We start from the raw sequence: 22344 nt of genomic DNA, 5'->3' as shown, positions 1-22344 counted from the left end.
GTTCCAATTGGGAAGCATTCTCTCTCCCTACTCTGCCTCCCTCCATCCTCTGTCCCTCAGCAAGTCTGTCTGTCTGTCTGTCTGTCTGTCTGTCTGTCTGTCTGTCTGTCTGTCTGTCTGCTTCAAAGCAAATCTGTCTGTGACCTCCCTCTGTTTAATCTGCACATCTGGTGCTCTCTCTCTCTCCCCCTCTCCCCCTCTCTCCCTCTCCCCTCTCCCCCTCTCCACCTACCTACCTACCCTAACAAACCATCCCTCTCTCCCTCTCTCCACCTACACTAACAAACCATCTCTTTCTCTCTCTCTCCACCTTCAAAACTTCAAAACCCGGTTCAGCCGATCAGTTGGTACAGTCTGAATCGCTGTAGAGGAATGTAGTGAAGGTTGAACAGTGCATGTATTCGTGTGTGTATTTGTGTGTGTATCGAGAGGTAGCCTACCTCTGTACCGCCCGGGGGGCCCTGATTGGACCCCTGTGGTGTGGGTGTGTGTTTCGAGAGGTAGCCTACCTCTGTACCGCCCGGGGGGCCCTGATTGGACCCCTGTGGTGTGGGTGTGTGTTTCGAGAGGTAGCCTACCTCTGTACCGCCCGGGGGGCCCTGATTGGACCCCTGTGGTGTGGGTGTGTGTTTCGAGAGGTAGCCTACCTCTGTACCGCCCGGGGCCCTGATTGGACCCCTGTGGTGTGGGTGTGTGTTTCGAGAGGTAGCCTACCTCTGTACCGCCCGGGGGCCTGATTGGACCCCTGTGGTGTGGGTGTGTGTTTCGAGAGGTAGCCTACCTCTGTACCGCCCGGGGGCCCTGATTGGACCCCTGTGGTGTGGGTGTGTGTTTCGAGAGGTAGCCTACCTCTGTACCGCCCGGGGGGCCCTGATTGGACCCCTGTGGTGTGGGTGTGTGTTTCGAGAGGTAGCCTACCTCTGTACCGCCCGGGGGGCCCTGATTGGACCCCTGTGGTGTGGGTGTGTGTTTCGAGAGGTAGCCTACCTCTGTACCGCCCGGGGGGCCCTGATTGGACCCCTGTGGTGTGGGTGTGTGTTTCGAGAGGTAGCCTACCTCTGTACCGCCCGGGGGGCCCTGATTGGACCCCTGTGGTGTGGGTGTGTGTTTTGAGAGGTAGCCTACCTCTGTACCGCCCGGGGGGCCCTGATTGGACCCCTGTGGTGTGGGTGTGTGTTTCGAGAGGTAGCCTACCTCTGTACCGCCCGGGGGGCCCTGATTGGACCCCTGTGGGGTGGGCGTTGCCCCGTCCTGCTCCGAGGGCCGGAGATAACTATCCAGGGAATCCATGCTGCTGGCCGACGCAGAGTTCACCGACGACCACGAGGACTGGGAGATGGAGCGGACCGCGTGTTCGCTGACCGTCCCCACGGAGCCTGTCCTGCGGTGGGTGTGGTGATGGGAGGCGGGCCTCCGCATGGTGGAGGAGGAGGAGGTGGAGCCACTAGCCAGGGAGTGGGAGCTCTGTCTGCCAGCCTCGTCCATACTGAGAGACGCCTGCTCCAGCTGGGCCGTGATGTCATCCAGGTTGGAGGGACGGCGAGCTGCCACCGTGGAGGCTGGCGAGGCCCGGGTACTGGTAGATACATCGAGAGGTACTTTACTTTATCTCAGGTCAAACACAGCAGAAAAATAAATACAGACACTGTACAGGACAATAAAAAAACTAAGCCTGATCGGAGATCAATCAATACATTTGCTAAATTGAAAAATAATCAATAAATAGAACACATAAATAGCACAACACAACAGTGACACCAAAGACGTAAACAACATAAATATATCTACAGTGCTATATTGTATTTACTTTGCCACCATGGCCTTTTTTGCCTTTACCTCCCTTCTCACCTCATTTGCTCACATCGTATATAGACTTGTTTATACTGTATTATTGACTGTATGTTTGTTTTACTCCATGTGTAACTCTGTGTCGTTGTATCTGTCGAACTGCTTTGCTTTATCTTGGCCAGGTCGCAATTGTAAATGAGAACTTGTTCTCAACTTGCCTACCTGGTTAAATAAAGGTGAAATAAAAAAATAAAAATAAATATCCAGTTCAGTGACCTTACCTACTAGAGGCACTGCCCCCACTGCTGGAGGTGCCACTGCCCCCCGCTCCACCATGCCCCTTGGTGCCACGGCCCGCGGGGGGTTTCTGCCGCAGCTTGGCATCGCCTGGCACACCCAGCCTGTTCTTGCCACTATTGGGCTTGCCGATGGTGCTGAGCTCCTGCTCTATGGAACACAGGTCTGCCATCAGGGAATCCAGGTCTACACCTTCTCCACCCTTGTTCAAAGCCTCTGGAAGAAGAACATAAACAACATAAACAACAACATAAACAACAACATAAACAACAACATAAACAACAGCATAAACAACAACATAAACAACAACATAAACAACAGCATAAACAACAACATAAACAACATAAACAACAACATAAACAACAACATAAACAACAACATAAACAACAGCATAAACAAACAGCAAAACAACAACAGCATAAACAACAACATAAACAACATAAACAACAACATAAACAACAGCATAAACAAAACAACAGCATAAACAACAGCATTAACAACAACATAAACAACATAAACAACAACATAAACAACAACATAAACAACAACATAAACAACAGCATTAACAACAGCATAAACAACAACATAAACAACAACATAAACAACAGCATTAACAACATAAACAACAACATAAACAACAGCATAAACAACAGCATAAACAACAACATAAACAACAACATAAACAACAACATAAACAACATCATGAACAACAACATAAACAACAAAAACTACAAATATAGCTGCGAGCAGCCATGTCGGGGTTCAAGCTTTGGAACCATAGCACCACCACCAGGACAAATTGTACACATTTCCTTAGGATGAGCTACTTCTGTACTCTTTACCACACTTGCCAAATATCAGAACTCAAAATCAAACAGAACAAATATGCTTTTGATGTATTTTGGACCATTTTAAATAATTTTGCCTATTTTAAATGCCTTTTTTCTCCAAAAGAATCTTGGGATGCACATCTTCAAAATAAATATTTTCCCAAGATTCTAGCGCAAAACAATATGGCTGCTATAAGCCAATGAGCTTGCGATAATTGTTTTTCCTGTCCAACAGCGCCACCGTGTTAGCAAACAAACATACTCAACAGGTCAGCTAGACTGACATCCCTGAGCATGTGTGCCAAATTCCATCACTCCGAGCCAATCTTTTTACATGTATTTACCTTTATTGAAGTAGTCAAGTCAGTTAAGAACAAATTCTTATTTACAATGACGGCCTACCCCGGCCAAACCCGGATGATGCTGGGCCAATTGTGCGCCGCCCAATTTTTCAGTTTTTGATTTGTTAAAAAAGTTTGAAATATCCAATAAATGTCGTTCCACTTCATGATTGTGTCCCACTTGTTGTTGATTCTTCACAAAAAAAATACAGTTTTATATCTTTATGTTTGAAGCCTGAAATGTGGCAAAAGGTCGCAAAGTTCAAGGGGGCCGAATACTTTCGCATGGCACTGTACATGGAGGAGGTTTAATATCCTGACCTAGTGAGATATACATGGTGGAGGTTTAATACCCTGACCTAGTGAGATATACATGGAGGAGGTTTAATATCCTGACCTAGTGAGATATACATGGAGGAGGTTTAATATCCTGACCTAGTGAGATATACATGGAGGAGGTTTAATATCCTGACCTAGTGAGATATACATGGAGGAGGTTTAATATCCTGACCTAGTGAGATATACATGGAGGAGGTTTAATATCCTGACCTAGTGAGATATACATGGAGGTTTAATATCCTGACCTAGTGAGATATACATGGAGGAGGTTTAATATCCTGACCTAGTGAGATATACATGGAGGAGGTTTAATATCCTGACCTAGTGAGATATACATGGAGGAGGTTTAATATCCTGACCTAGTGAGATATACATGGAGGTTTAATATCCTGACCTAGTGAGATATACATGGAGGAGGTTTAATATCCTGACCTAGTGAGATATACATGGAGGAGGTTTAATACCCTGACCTAGTGAGATATACATGGAGGAGGTTTAATATCCTGACCTAGTGAGATATACATGGAGGAGGTTTAATATCCTGACCTAGTGAGATATACATGGAGGAGGTTTAATATCCTGACCTAGTGAGATATACATGGAGGAGGTTTAATACCCTGACCTAGTGAGATATACATGGAGGTTTAATATCCTGACCTAGTGAGATATACATGGAGGAGGTTTAATACCCTGACCTAGTGAGATATACATGGAGGAGGTTTAATATCCTGACCTAGTGAGATATACATGGAGGTTTAATATCCTGACCTAGTGAGATATACATGGAGGAGGTTTAATATCCTGACCTAGTGAGATATACATGGAGGTTTAATATCCTGACCTAGTGAGATATACATGGAGGTTTAATACCCTGACCTAGTGAGATATACATGGAGGAGGTTTAATATCCTGACCTAGTGAGATATACATGGAGGTTTAATATCCTGACCTAGTGAGATATACATGGAGGTTTAATATCCTGACCTAGTGAGATATACATGGAGGAGGTTTAATATCCTGACCTCGTGAGATATACATGGAGGAGGTTTAATACCCTGACCTAGTGAGATATACATGGAGGAGGTTTAATATCCTGACCTAGTGAGATATACATGGAGGAGGTTTAATATCCTGACCTAGTGAGATATACATGGAGGAGGTTTAATATCCTGACCTAGTGAGATATACATGGAGGAGGATTAATATCCTGACCTAGTGAGATATACATGGAGGAGGTTTAATATCCTGACCTAGTGAGATATACATGGAGGAGGTTTAATAGCCTGACCTAGTGAGATATACATGGAGGAGGTTTAATATCCTGATCTAGTGAGATATACATGGAGGTTTAATATCCTGACCTAGTGATATATACATGGAGGAGGTTTAATATCCTGACCTAGTGAGATATACATGGAGGAGGTTTAATATCCTGACCTAGTGAGATATACATGGAGGAGGTTTAATATCCTGACCTAGTGAGATATACATGGAGGAGGTTTAATATCCTGACCTAGTGAGATATACATGGAGGAGGTTTAATATCCTGACCTAGTGATATATACATGGAGGAGGTTTAATATCCTGACCTAGTGAGATATACATGGAGGTTTAATATCCTGACCTAGTGAGATATACATGGAGGAGGTTTAATATCCTGACCTAGTGAGATATACATGGAGGAGGTTTAATACCCTGACCTAGTGAGATATACATGGAGGTTTAATATCCTGACCTAGTGAGATATACATGGAGGTTTAATATCCTGACCTAGTGAGATATACATGGAGGAGGTTTAATATCCTGACCTAGTGAGATATACATGGAGGAGGTTTAATATCCTGACCTAGTGAGATATACATGGAGGAGGTTTAATATCCTGACCTAGTGAGATATACATGGAGGTTTAATATCCTGACCTAGTGAGATATACATGGAGGAGGTTTAATATCCTGACCTAGTGAGATATACATGGAGGTTTAATATCCTGACCTAGTGAGATATACATGGAGGAGGTTTAATACCCTGACCTAGTGAGATATACATGGAGGAGGTTTAATACCTGACCTAGTGAGATATACATGGAGGAGGTTTAATATCCTGACCTAGTGAGATATACATGGAGGTTTAATACCCTGACCTAGTGAGATATACATGGAGGAGGTTTAATACCCTGACCTAGTGAGATATACATGGAGGTTTAATATCCTGTACTAGTGAGATATACATGGAGGAGGTTTAATATCCTGACCTAGTGAGATATACATGGAGGAGGTTTAATACCCTGACCTAGTGAGATATACATGGAGGTTTAATATCCTGTACTAGTGAGATATACATGGAGGAGGTTTAATACCCTGACCTAGTGAGATATACATGGAGGTTTAATATCCTGTACTAGTGAGATATACATGGAGGAGGTTTAATATCCTGACCTAGTGAGATATACATGGAGGAGGTTTAATACCCTGACCTAGTGAGATATACATGGAGGTTTAATATCCTGTACTAGTGAGATATACATGGAGGAGGTTTAATATCCTGACCTAGTGAGATATACATGGAGGTTTAATATCCTGACCTAGTGAGATATACATGGAGGAGGTTTAATATCCTGACCTAGTGAGATATACATGGAGGTTTAATACCCTGACCTAGTGAGATATACATGGAGGAGGTTTAATATCCTGACCTAGTGAGATATACATGGAGGTTTAATACCCTGACCTAGTGAGATATACATGGAGGTTTAATACCTGACCTAGTGAGATATACATGGAGGAGGTTTAATATCCTGACCTAGTGAGATATACATGGAGGTTTAATATCCTGACCTAGTGAGATATACATGGAGGAGGTTTAATATCCTGACCTAGTGAGATATACATGGAGGAGGTTTAATATCCTGACCTAGTGAGATATACATGGAGGAGGTTTAATATCCTGACCTAGTGAGATATACATGGAGGAGGTTTAATACCCTGACCTAGTGAGATATACATGGAGGTTTAATATCCTGACCTAGTGAGATATACATGGAGGAGGTTTAATATCCTGACCTAGTGAGATATACATGGAGGAGGTTTAATAGCCTGACCTAGTGAGATATACATGGAGGAGGTTTAATATCCTGATCTAGTGAGATATACATGGAGGTTTAATATCCTGACCTAGTGAGATATACATGGAGGAGGTTTAATATCCTGACCTAGTGAGATATACATGGAGGTTTAATATCCTGACCTAGTGAGATATACATGGAGGAGGTTTAATATCCTGACCTAGTGAGATATACATGGAGGAGGTTTAATATCCTGACCTAGTGAGATATACATGGAGGAGGATTAATATCCTGACCTAGTGAGATATACATGGAGGAGGTTTAATATCCTGACCTAGTGAGATATACATGGAGGAGGTTTAATAGCCTGACCTAGTGAGATATACATGGAGGAGGTTTAATATCCTGATCTAGTGAGATATACATGGAGGTTTAATATCCTGACCTAGTGAGATATACATGGAGGAGGTTTAATATCCTGACCTAGTGAGATATACATGGAGGTTTAATATCCTGACCTAGTGAGATATACATGGAGGTTTAATATCCTGACCTAGTGAGATATACATGGAGGAGGTTTAATACCCTGACCTAGTGAGATTTACATGGAGGAGGTTTAATATCCTGACCTAGTGAGATATACATGGAGGAGGTTTAATATCCTGACCTAGTGAGATATACATGGAGGAGGTTTAATATCCTGACCTAGTGAGATATACATGGAGGAGGTTTAATATCCTGACCTAGTGAGATATACATGGAGGAGGATTAATATCCTGACCTAGTGAGATATACATGGAGGTTTAATATCCTGACCTAGTGAGATATACATGGAGGAGGTTTAATATCCTGACCTAGTGAGATATACATGGAGGAGGTTTAATATCCTGATCTAGTGAGATATACATGGAGGTTTAATATCCTGACCTAGTGAGATATACATGGAGGAGGTTTAATATCCTGACCTAGTGAGATATACATGGAGGAGGTTTAATATCCTGACCTAGTGAGATATACATGGAGGAGGTTTAATATCCTGACCTAGTGAGATATACATGGAGGAGGTTTAATATCCTGACCTAGTGAGATATACATGGAGGAGGTTTAATATCCTGACCTAGTGAGATATACATGGAGGAGGTTTAATATCCTGACCTAGTGAGATATACATGGAGGTTTAATATCCTGACCTAGTGAGATATACATGGAGGAGGTTTAATATCCTGACCTAGTGAGATATACATGGAGGAGGTTTAATATCCTGACCTAGTGAGATATACATGGAGGTTTAATATCCTGACCTAGTGAGATATACATGGAGGAGGTTTAATATCCTGACCTAGTGAGATATACATGGAGGAGGTTTAATATCCTGACCTAGTGAGATATACATGGAGGAGGTTTAATATCCTGACCTAGTGAGATATACATGGAGGTTTAATATCCTGACCTAGTGAGATATACATGGAGGAGGTTTAATATCCTGACCTAGTGAGATATACATGGAGGAGGTTTAATACCCTGACCTAGTGAGATATACATGGAGGAGGTTTAATACCTGACCTAGTGAGATATACATGGAGGTTTAATATCCTGTACTAGTGAGATATACATGGAGGAGGTTTAATATCCTGACCTAGTGAGATATACATGGAGGAGGTTTAATACCCTGACCTAGTGAGATATACATGGAGGTTTAATATCCTGACCTAGTGAGATATACATGGAGGTTTAATATCCTGACCTAGTGAGATATACATGGAGGAGGTTCAATATCCTGACCTAGTGAGATATACATGGAGGTTTAATACCCTGACCTAGTGAGATATACATGGAGGAGGTTCAATATCCTGACCTAGTGAGATATACATGGAGGAGGTTCAATATCCTGACCTAGTGAGATATACATGGAGGTTTAATACCCTGACCTAGTGAGATATACATGGAGGAGGTTTAATATCCTGACCTAGTGAGATATACATGGAGGTTTAATACCCTGACCTAGTGAGATATACATGGAGGAGGTTTAATATCCTGACCTAGTGAGATATACATGGAGGTTTAATATCCTGACCTAGTGAGATATACATGGAGGTTTAATATCCTGACTTAGTGAGATATACATGGAGGAGGTTTAATATCCTGACCTAGTGAGATATACATGGAGGTTTAATATCCTGACCTAGTGAGATATACATGGAGGAGGTTTAATATCCTGACCTAGTGAGATATACATGGAGGAGGTTTAATACCCTGACCTAGTGAGATATACATGGAGGTTTAATTACCTGACCTAGTGAGATATACATGGAGGAGGTTTAATACCCTGACCTAGTGAGATATACATGGAGGTTTAATATCCTGACCTAGTGAGATATACATGGAGGAGGTTTAATATCCTGACCTAGTGAGATATACATGGAGGAGGTTTAATATCCTGACCTAGTGAGATATACATGGAGAAGGTTTAATATCCTGACCTAGTGAGATATACATGGAGGTTTAATACCCTGACCTAGTGAGATATACATGGAGGTTTAATATCCTGACCTAGTGAGATATACATGGAGGTTTAATACCCTGACCTAGTGAGATATACATGGAGGAGGTTTAATATCCTGACCTAGTGAGATATACATGGAGGTTTAATATCCTGACCTAGTGAGATATACATGGAGGTTTAATATCCTGACCTAGTGAGATATACATGGAGGAGGTTTAATATCCTGACCTAGTGAGATATACATGGAGGTTTAATATCCTGACCTAGTGAGATATACATGGAGGTTTAATATCCTGACCTAGTGAGATATACATGGATGAGGTTTAATATCCTGACCTAGTGAGATATACATGGAGGTTTAATACCCTGACCTAGTGAGATATACATGGAGGTTTAATATCCTGACCTAGTGAGATATACATGTAGGAGGTTTAATATCCTGACCTAGTGAGATATACATGGAGGTTTAATACCCTGACCTAGTGAGATATACATGGAGGTTTAATATCCTGTACTAGTGAGATATACATGGAGGTTTAATATCCTGACCTAGTGAGATATACATGGAGGAGGTTTAATATCCTGACCTAGTGAGATATACATGGAGGTTTAATACCTGACCTAGTGAGATATACATGGAGGAGGTTTAATATCCTGACCTAGTGAGATATACATGGAGGTTTAATACCCTGACCTAGTGAGATATACATGGAGGTTTAATACCCTGACCTAGTGAGATATACATGGAGGAGGTTTAATATCCTGACCTAGTGAGATATACATGGAGGTTTAATATCCTGACCTAGTGAGATATACATGGAGGAGGTTTAATATCCTGACCTAGTGAGATATACATGGAGGAGGTTTAATATCCTGACCTAGTGAGATATACATGGAGGAGGTTTAATATCCTGACCTAGTGAGATATACATGGAGGAGGTTTAATATCCTGACCTAGTGAGATATACATGGAGGTTTAATATCCTGACCTAGTGAGATATACATGGAGGAGGTTTAATATCCTGACCTAGTGAGATATACATGGAGGAGGTTTAATAGCCTGACCTAGTGAGATATACATGGAGGAGGTTTAATATCCTGATCTAGTGAGATATACATGGAGGTTTAATATCCTGACCTAGTGAGATATACATGGAGGAGGTTTAATATCCTGACCTAGTGAGATATACATGGAGGTTTAATATCCTGACCTAGTGAGATATACATGGAGGTTTAATATCCTGACCTAGTGAGATATACATGGAGGAGGTTTAATAGCCTGACCTAGTGAGATATACATGGAGGAGGTTTAATATCCTGATCTAGTGAGATATACATGGAGGTTTAATATCCTGACCTAGTGAGATATACATGGAGGAGGTTTAATATCCTGACCTAGTGAGATATACATGGAGGTTTAATATCCTGACCTAGTGAGATATACATGGAGGAGGTTTAATATCCTGACCTAGTGAGATATACATGGAGGTTTAATATCCTGACCTAGTGAGATATACATGGATGAGGTTTAATATCCTGACCTAGTGAGATATACATGGATGAGGTTTAATATCCTGACCTAGTGAGATATACATGGAGGTTTAATACCCTGACCTAGTGAGATATACATGGAGGTTTAATATCCTGACCTAGTGAGATATACATGTAGGAGGTTTAATATCCTGACCTAGTGAGATATACATGGAGGTTTAATACCCTGACCTAGTGAGATATACATGGAGGTTTAATATCCTGTACTAGTGAGATATACATGGAGGTTTAATATCCTGACCTAGTGAGATATACATGGAGGAGGTTTAATATCCTGACCTAGTGAGATATACATGGAGGTTTAATATCCTGACCTAGTGAGATATACGTGGAGGAGGTTTAATATCCTGACCTAGTGAGATATACATGGAGGTTTAATACCCTGACCTAGTGAGATATACATGGAGGCTTAAATACCCTGACCTAGTGAGATATACATGGAGGAGGTTTAATATCCTGACCTAGTGAGATATACATGGAGGTTTAATATCCTGACCTAGTGAGATATACATGGAGGAGGTTTAATATCCTGACCTAGTGAGATATATATGGAGGCTTAAATATCCTGACCTAGTGAGATATACATGGAGGAGGTTTAATATCCTGACCTAGTGAGATATACATGGAGGAGGTTTAATATCCTGACCTAGTGAGATATACATGGAGGTTTAATACCCTGACCTAGTGAGATATACATGGAGGTTTAATATCCTGACCTAGTGAGATATACATGGAGGAGGTTTAATAGCCTGACCTAGTGAGATATACATGGAGGAGGTTTAATATCCTGATCTAGTGAGATATACATGGAGGTTTAATATCCTGACCTAGTGAGATATACATGGAGGAGGTTTAATATCCTGACCTAGTGAGATATACATGGAGGTTTAATATCCTGACCTAGTGAGATATACATGGAGGTTTAATATCCTGACCTAGTGAGATATACATGGAGGAGGTTTAATAGCCTGACCTAGTGAGATATACATGGAGGAGGTTTAATATCCTGATCTAGTGAGATATACATGGAGGTTTAATATCCTGACCTAGTGAGATATACATGGAGGAGGTTTAATATCCTGACCTAGTGAGATATACATGGAGGTTTAATTTCCTGACCTAGTGAGATATACATGGAGGTTTAATATCCTGACCTAGTGAGATATACATGGAGGAGGTTTAATAGCCTGACCTAGTGAGATATACATGGAGGAGGTTTAATATCCTGATCTAGTGAGATATACATGGAGGTTTAATATCCTGACCTAGTGAGATATACATGGAGGAGGTTTAATATCCTGACCTAGTGAGATATACATGGAGGTTTAATATCCTGACCTAGTGAGATATACATGGAGGTTTAATATCCTGACCTAGTGAGATATACATGGAGGAGGTTTAATACCCTGACCTAGTGAGATTTACATGGAGGAGGTTTAATATCCTGACCTAGTGAGATATACATGGAGGAGGTTTAATATCCTGACCTAGTGAGATATACATGGAGGAGGTTTAATATCCTGACCTAGTGAGATATACATGGAGGAGGTTTAATATCCTGACCTAGTGAGATATACATGGAGGAGGATTAATATCCTGACCTAGTGAGATATACATGGAGGAGGTTTAATATCCTGACCTAGTGAGATATACATGGAGGAGGTTTAATAGCCTGACCTAGTGAGATATACATGGAGGAGGTTTAATATCCTGACCTAGTGAGATATACATGGAGGTTTAATATCCTGACCTAGTGAGATATACATGGAGGAGGTTTAATATCCTGACCTAGTGAGATATACATGGAGGAGGTTTAATATCCTGACCTAGTGAGATATACATGGAGGTTTAATATCCTGACCTAGTGAGATATACATGGAGGAGGTTTAATATCCTGACCTAGTGAGATATACATGGAGGTTTAATATCCTGACCTAGTGAGATATACATGGAGATTTAATATCCTGACCTAGTGAGATATACATGGATGTTTAATATCCTGACCTAGTGAGATATACATGGAGGTTTAATATCCTGACCTAGTGAGATATACATGGAGGTTTAATATCCTGACCTAGTGAGATATACATGTAGGAGGTTTAATATCCTGACCTAGTGAGATATACATGGAGGTTTAATACCCTGACCTAGTGAGATATACATGGAGGTTTAATATCCTGTACTAGTGAGATATACATGGAGGTTTAATATCCTGACCTAGTGAGATATACATGGAGGAGGTTTAATATCCTGACCTAGTGAGATATACATGGAGGTTTAATACCCTGACCTAGTGAGATATACATGGAGGAGGTTTAATATCCTGACCTAGTGAGATATACATGGAGGTTTAATACCCTGACCTAGTGAGATATACATGGAGGAGGTTTAATATCCTGACCTAGTGAGATATACATGGAGGTTTAATATCCTGACCTAGTGAGATATACATGGAGGAGGTTTAATATCCTGACCTAGTGAGATATACATGGAGGAGGTTTAATATCCTGACCTAGTGAGATATACATGGAGGAGGTTTAATACCCTGACCTAGTGAGATATACATGGAGGTTTAATATCCTGACCTAGTGAGATATACATGGAGGATGTTTAATATCCTGACCTAGTGAGATATACATGGAGGAGGTTTAATAGCCTGACCTAGTGAGATATACATGGAGGAGATTTAATATCCTGATCTAGTGAGATATACATGGAGGTTTAATATCCTGACCTAGTGAGATATACATGGAGGAGGTTTAATATCCTGACCTAGTGAGATATACATGGAGGTTTAATATCCTGACCTAGTGAGATATACATGGAGATTTAATATCCTGACCTAGTGAGATATACATGGAGGAGGTTTAATATCCTGACCTAGTGAGATATACATGGAGGAGGTTTAATATCCTGACCTAGTGAGATATACATGGAGGTTTAATATCCTGACCTAGTGAGATATACATGGAGGAGGTTTAATATCCTGACCTAGTGAGATATACATGGAGGTTTAATACCCTGACCTAGTGAGATATACATGGAGGTTTAATATCCTGACCTAGTGAGATATACATGGAGGAGGTTTAATAGCCTGACCTAGTGAGATATACATGGAGGAGGTTTAATATCCTGATCTAGTGAGATATACATGGAGGTTTAATATCCTGACCTAGTGAGATATACATGGAGGAGGTTTAATATCCTGACCTAGTGAGATATACATGGAGGTTTAATATCCTGACCTAGTGAGATATACATGGAGGTTTAATATCCTGACCTAGTGAGATATACATGGAGGAGGTTTAATACCCTGACCTAGTGAGATTTACATGGAGGAGGTTTAATATCCTGACCTAGTGAGATATACATGGAGGAGGTTTAATATCCTGACCTAGTGAGATATACATGGAGGAGGTTTAATATCCTGACCTAGTGAGATATACATGGAGGAGGTTTAATATCCTGACCTAGTGAGATATACATGGAGGAGGATTAATATCCTGACCTAGTGAGATATACATGGAGGAGGTTTAATATCCTGACCTAGTGAGATATACATGGAGGAGGTTTAATAGCCTGACCTAGTGAGATATACATGGAGGAGGTTTAATATCCTGATCTAGTGAGATATACATGGAGGTTTAATATCCTGACCTAGTGAGATATACATGGAGGAGGTTTAATATCCTGACCTAGTGAGATATACATGGAGGATGTTTAATATCCTGACCTAGTGAGATATACATGGAGGAGGTTTAATATCCTGACCTAGTGAGATATACATGGAGGAGGTTTAATATCCTGACCTAGTGAGATATACATGGAGGAGGTTTAATATCCTGACCTAGTGAGATATACATGGAGGAGGTTTAATATCCTGACCTAGTGAGATATACATGGAGGTTTAATATCCTGACCTAGTGAGATATACATGGAGGAGGTTTAATATCCTGACCTAGTGAGATATACATGGAGGAGGTTTAATATCCTGACCTAGTGAGATATACATGGAGGTTTAATATCCTGACCTAGTGAGATATACATGGAGGAGGTTTAATATCCTGACCTAGTGAGATATACATGGAGGAGGTTTAATATCCTGACCTAGTGAGATATACATGGAGGAGGTTTAATATCCTGACCTAGTGAGATATACATGGAGGTTTAATATCCTGACCTAGTGAGATATACATGGAGGAGGTTTAATATCCTGACCTAGTGAGATATACATGGAGGAGGTTTAATACCTGACCTAGTGAGATATACATGGAGGAGGTTTAATACCTGACCTAGTGAGATATACATGGAGGAGGTTTAATATCCTGACCTAGTGAGATATACATGGAGGAGGTTTAATACCCTGACCTAGTGAGATATACATGGAGGAGGTTTAATATCCTGACCTAGTGAGATATACATGGAGGAGGTTTAATACCTGACCTAGTGAGATATACATGGAGGTTTAATATCCTGTACTAGTGAGATATACATGGAGGAGGTTTAATATCCTGACCTAGTGAGATATACATGGAGGAGGTTTAATACCCTGACCTAGTGAGATATACATGGAGGTTTAATATCCTGTACCTAGTGAGATATACATGGAGGTTTAATATCCTGACCTAGTGAGATATACATGGAGGAGGTTTAATACCCTGACCTAGTGAGATATACATGGAGGTTTAATACCCTGACCTAGTGAGATATACATGGAGGAGGTTTAATATCCTGACCTAGTGAGATATACATGGAGGTTTAATACCCTGACCTAGTGAGATATACATGGAGGAGGTTTAATATCCTGACCTAGTGAGATATACATGGAGGAGGTTTAATATCCTGACCTAGTGAGATATACATGGAGGTTTAATATCCTGACCTAGTGAGATATACATGGAGGTTTAATACCCTGACCTAGTGAGATATACATGGAGGAGGTTTAATACCCTGACCTAGTGAGATATACATGGAGGTTTAATATCCTGACCTAGTGAGATATACATGGAGGAGGTTTAATATCCTGACCTAGTGAGATATACATGGAGGTTTAATATCCTGACCTAGTGAGATATACATGGAGGTTTAATACCCTGACCTAGTGAGATATACATGGAGGAGGTTTAATATCCTGACCTAGTGAGATATACATGGAGGTTTAATATCCTGACCTAGTGAGATATACATGGAGGTTTAATACCCTGACCTAGTGAGATATACATGGAGGAGGTTTAATATCCTGACCTAGTGAGATATACATGGAGGTTTAATATCCTGACCTAGTGAGATATACATGGAGGTTTAATACCCTGACCTAGTGAGATATACATGGATGAGGTTTAATATCCTGACCTAGTGAGATATACATGGAGGAGGTTTAATATCCTGACCTAGTGAGATATACATGGAGGTTTAATATCCTGACCTAGTGAGATATACATGGATGAGGTTTAATATCCTGACCTAGTGAGATATTATTATATACATGGAGGAGGTTTAATACCTGACCTAGTGAGATATACATGGAGGTTTAATACCCTGACCTAGTGAGATATACATGGAGGTTTAATATCCTGACCTAGTGAGATATACATGGAGGTTTAATATCCTGACCTAGTGAGATATACATGGAGGAGGTTTAATATCCTGACCTAGTGAGATATACATGGAGGTTTAATACCCTGACCTAGTGAGATATACATGGAGGAGGTTTAATATCCTGACCTAGTGAGATATACATGGAGGAGGTTTAATATCCTGACCTAGTGAGATATACATGGAGGTTTAATATCCTGACCTAGTGAGATATACATGGAGGAGGTTTAATATCCTGACCTAGTGAGATATACATGGAGGAGGTTTAATATCCTGACCTAGTGAGATATACATGGAGGAGGTTTAATATCCTGACCTAGTGAGATATACATGGAGGAGGTTTAATACCCTGACCTAGTGAGATATACATGGAGGTTTAATATCCTGACCTAGTGAGATATACATGGAGGAGGTTTAATATCCTGACCTAGTGAGATATACATGGAGGAGGTTTAATAGCCTGACCTAGTGAGATATACATGGAGGAGGTTTAATATCCTGACCTAGTGAGATATACATGGAGGTTTAATATCCTGACCTAGTGAGATATACATGGAGGAGGTTTAATATCCTGACCTAGTGAGATATACATGGAGGTTTAATATCCTGACCTAGTGAGATATACATGGAGGTTTAATATCCTGACCTAGTGAGATATACATGGAGGAGGTTTAATATCCTGACCTAGTGAGATATACATGGAGGAGGTTTAATATCCTGACCTAGTGAGATATACATGGAGGAGGTTTAATATCCTGACCTAGTGAGATATACATGGAGGAGGTTTAATATCCTGACCTAGTGAGATATACATGGAGGTTTAATATCCTGACCTAGTGAGATATACATGGAGGTTTAATATCCTGACCTAGTGAGATATACATGGAGGAGGTTTAATACCCTGACCTAGTGAGATATACATGGAGGAGGTTTAATATCCTGACCTAGTGAGATATACATGGAGGTTTAATATCCTGACCTAGTGAGATATACATGGAGGAGGTTTAATATCCTGACCTAGTGAGATATACATGGAGGTTTAATATCCTGACCTAGTGAGATATACATGGAGGAGGTTTAATATCCTGACCTAGTGAGATATACATGGAGGAGGTTTAATACCCTGACCTAGTGAGATATACATGGAGGAGGTTTAATATCCTGACCTAGTGAGATATACATGGAGGAGGTTTAATATCCTGACCTAGTGAGATATACATGGAGGAGGTTTAATATCCTGACCTAGTGAGATATACATGGAGGAGGTTTAATACCTGACCTAGTGAGATATACATGGAGGAGGTTTAATACCCTGACCTAGTGAGATATACATGGAGGAGGTTTAATATCCTGACCTAGTGAGATATACATGGAGGAGGTTTAATATCCTGACCTAGTGAGATATACATGGAGGTTTAATATCCTGTACTAGTGAGATATACATGGAGGAGGTTTAATATCCTGACCTAGTGAGATATACATGGAGGAGGTTTAATACCCTGACCTAGTGAGATATACATGGAGGTTTAATATCCTGACTAGTGAGATATACATGGAGGTTTAATATCCTGACCTAGTGAGATATACATGGAGGAGGTTTAATATCCTGACCTAGTGAGATATACATGGAGGTTTAATACCCTGACCTAGTGAGATATACATGGAGGAGGTTTAATATCCTGACCTAGTGAGATATACATGGAGGTTTAATACCCTGACCTAGTGAGATATACATGGAGGAGGTTTAATATCCTGACCTAGTGAGATATACATGGAGGTTTAATACCCTGACCTAGTGAGATATACATGGAGGTTTAATATCCTGACCTAGTGAGATATACATGGAGGAGGTTTAATATCCTGACCTAGTGAGATATACATGGAGGAGGTTTAATACCCTGACCTAGTGAGATATACATGGAGGTTTAATATCCTGACCTAGTGAGATATACATGGAGGTTTAATATCCTGACCTAGTGAGATATACATGGAGGAGGTTTAATATCCTGACCTAGTGAGATATACATGGAGGTTTAATACCCTGACCTAGTGAGATATACATGGAGGAGGTTTAATATCCTGACCTAGTGAGATATACATGGAGGTTTAATACCTTGACCTAGTGAGATATACATGGAGGAGGTTTAATATCCTGACCTAGTGAGATATACATGGAGGTTTAATATCCTGACCTAGTGAGATATACATGGAGGTTTAATACCCTGACCTAGTGAGATATACATGGAGGAGGTTTAATACCCTGACCTAGTGAGATATACATGGAGGTTTAATATCCTGACCTAGTGAGATATACATGGAGGAGGTTTAATATCCTGACCTAGTGAGATATACATGGAGGGTTTAATATCCTGACCTAGTGAGATATACATGGAGGTTTAATACCCTGACCTAGTGAGATATACATGGAGGAGGTTTAATATCCTGACCTAGTGAGATATACATGGAGGTTTAATATCCTGACCTAGTGAGATATACATGGAGGTTTAATATCCTGACCTAGTGAGATATACATGGAGGAGGTTTAATATCCTGACCTAGTGAGATATACATGGAGGTTTAATATCCTGACCTAGTGAGATATACATGGAGGTTTAATATCCTGACCTAGTGAGATATACATGGAGGAGGTTTAATATCCTGACCTAGTGAGATATACATGGAGGTTTAATACCCTGACCTAGTGAGATATACATGGAGGTTTAATATCCTGACCTAGTGAGATATACATGGAGGTTTAATATCCTGACCTAGTGAGATATACATGGAGGTTTAATACCCTGACCTAGTGAGATATACATGGAGGAGGTTTAATATCCTGACCTAGTGAGATATACATGGAGGAGGTTTAATATCCTGACCTAGTGAGATATACATGGAGGTTTAATACCCTGACCTAGTGAGATATACATGGAGGAGGTTTAATATCCTGACCTAGTGAGATATACATGGAGGAGGTTTAATATCCTGACCTAGTGAGATATACATGGAGGAGGTTTAATATCCTGACCTAGTGAGATATACATGGAGGTTTAATATCCTGACCTAGTGAGATATACATGGAGGAGGTTTAATACCCTGACCTAGTGAGATATACATGGAGGAGGTTTAATATCCTGACCTAGTGAGATATACATGGAGGAGGTTTAATATCCTGACCTAGTGAGATATACATGGAGGTTTAATATCCTGACCTAGTGAGATATACATGGAGGAGGTTTAATATCCTGACCTAGTGAGATATACATGGAGGAGGTTTAATACCCTGACCTAGTGAGATATACATGGAGGAGGTTTAATACACTGACCTAGTGAGATATACATGGAGGTTTAATATCCTGACCTAGTGAGATATACATGGAGGTTTAATATCCTGACCTAGTGAGATATACATGGAGGAGGTTTAATATCCTGACCTAGTGAGATATACATGGAGGTTTAATACCCTGACCTAGTGAGATATACATGGAGGAGGTTTAATATCCTGACCTAGTGAGATATACATGGAGGAGGTTTAATATCCTGACCTAGTGAGATATACATGGAGGAGGTTTAATACCCTGACCTAGTGAGATATACATGGAGGAGGTTTAATATCCTGACCTAGTGAGATATACATGGAGGAGGTTTAATATCCTGACCTAGTGAGATATACATGGAGGAGGTTTAATATCCTGACCTAGTGAAATATACATGGAGGAGGTTTAATACCTGACCTAGTGAGATATACATGGAGGTTTAATATCCTGACCTAGTGAGATATACATGGAGGTTTAATATCCTGACCTAGTGAGATATACATGGAGGAGGTTTAATATCCTGACCTAGTGAGATATACATGGAGGTTTAATATCCTGACCTAGTGAGATATACATGGAGGAGGTTCAATATCCTGACCTAGTGAGATATACATGGAGGAGTTTCAATACCCTGACCTAGTGAGATATACATGGAGGTTTAATACCCTGACCTAGTGAGATATACATGGAGGTTTAATATCCTGACCTAGTGAGATATACATGGAGGAGGTTTAATATCCTGACCTAGTGAGATATACATGGAGGTTTAATACCCTGACCTAGTGAGATATACATGGAGGTTTAATATCCTGACCTAGTGAGATATACATGGAGGAGGTTTAATATCCTGACCTAGTGAGATATACATGGAGGAGGTTTAATATCCTGACCTAGTGAGATATACATGGAGGAGGTTTAATACCCTGACCTAGTGAGATATACATGGAGGAGGTTTAATACCCTGACCTAGTGAGATATACATGGAGGAGGTTTAATATCCTGACCTAGTGAGATATACATGGAGGTTTAATATCCTGACCTAGTGAGATATACATGGAGGAGGTTTAATATCCTGACCTAGTGAGATATACATGGAGGAGGTTTAATATCCTGACCTAGTGAGATATACATGGAGGAGGTTTAATATCCTGACCTAGTGAGATATACATGGAGGAGGTTTAATATCCTGACCTAGTGAGATATACATGGAGGAGGTTTAATATCCTGACCTAGTGAGATATACATGGAGGAGGTTTAATATCCTGACCTAGTGAGATATACATGGAGGAGGTTTAATACCCTGACCTAGTGAGATATACATGGAGGAGGTTTAATATCCTGACCTAGTGAGATATACATGGAGGTTTAATACCCTGACCTAGTGAGATATACATGGAGGTTTAATATCCTGACCTAGTGAGATATACATGGAGGAGGTTTAATATCCTGACCTAGTGAGATATACATGGAGAGGTTTAATATCCTGACCTAGTGAGATATACATGGAGGAGGTTTAATACCTGACCTAGTGAGATATACATGGAGGTTTAATATCCTGACCTAGTGAGATATACATGGAGGAGGTTTAATACCCTGACCTAGTGAGATATACATGGAGGAGGTTTAATATCCTGACCTAGTGAGATATACATGGCGGAGGTTTAATATCCTGACCTAGTGAGATATACATGGAGGAGGTTTAATATCCTGACCTAGTGAGATATACATGGAGGAGGTTTAATATCCTGACCTAGTGAGATATACATGGAGGTTTAATACCCTGACCTAGTGAGATATACATGGAGGAGGTTTAATATCCTGACCTAGTGAGATATACATGGAGGAGGTTTAATACCTGACCTAGTGAGATATACATGGAGGTTTAATATCCTGACCTAGTGAGATATACATGGAGGTTTAATATCCTGACCTAGTGAGATATACATGGAGGAGGTTTAATATCCTGACCTAGTGAGATATACATGGAGGTTTAATATCCTGACCTAGTGAGATATACATGGAGGTTTAATATCCTGACCTAGTGAGATATACATGGATGAGGTTTAATACCCTGACCTAGTGAGATATACATGGAGGTTTAATACCCTGACCTAGTGAGATATACATGGAGGTTTAATATCCTGACCTAGTGAGATATACATGGAGGAGGTTTAATATCCTGACCTAGTGAGATATACATGGAGGTTTAATACCCTGACCTAGTGAGATATACATGGAGGAGGTTTAATATCCTGACCTAGTGAGATATACATGGAGGAGGTTTAATATCCTGACCTAGTGAGATATACATGGAGGAGGTTTAATATCCTGACCTAGTGAGATATACATGGAGGAGGTTTAATACCCTGACCTAGTGAGATATACATGGAGGAGGTTTAATATCCTGACCTAGTGAGATATACATGGAGGAGGTTTAATACCCTGACCTAGTGAGATATACATGGAGGTTTAATATCCTGACCTAGTGAGATATACATGGAGGTTTAATATCCTGACCTAGTGAGATATACATGGAGGAGGTTTAATATCCTGACCTAGTGAGATATACATGGAGGAGGTTTAATATCCTGACCTAGTGAGATATACATGGAGGAGGTTTAATATCCTGACCTAGTGAGATATACATGGAGGAGGTTTAATATCCTGACCTAGTGAGATATACATGGAGGTTATTATTATTATTGATATACATGGAGGAGGT

General features: G+C 40.4%; 1 protein-coding gene across 1 annotated transcript in view; it reads right to left on the bottom strand.

The window, feature by feature from the left end:
- LOC118380362 (ras-associated and pleckstrin homology domains-containing protein 1-like) overlaps positions 1-22344 on the bottom strand; it is a 218551-nt gene that overhangs the window by 113042 nt on the left and 83165 nt on the right. The window contains 2 exon segments of the mRNA XM_052511230.1: positions 1195-1576; positions 2070-2301. Of these exon segments, the coding sequence (XP_052367190.1) occupies positions 1195-1576; positions 2070-2301 (614 nt within the window).

Source organism: Oncorhynchus keta, unplaced genomic scaffold (assembly GCF_023373465.1).
Source record: "Oncorhynchus keta strain PuntledgeMale-10-30-2019 unplaced genomic scaffold, Oket_V2 Un_contig_650_pilon_pilon, whole genome shotgun sequence".
In the NCBI taxonomy this organism is placed as follows: Eukaryota; Metazoa; Chordata; class Actinopteri; order Salmoniformes; family Salmonidae; genus Oncorhynchus; species Oncorhynchus keta.
Note: the sequence above shows the minus strand (reverse complement) of the source record. Positions and strands in the feature narration are given on the sequence as shown.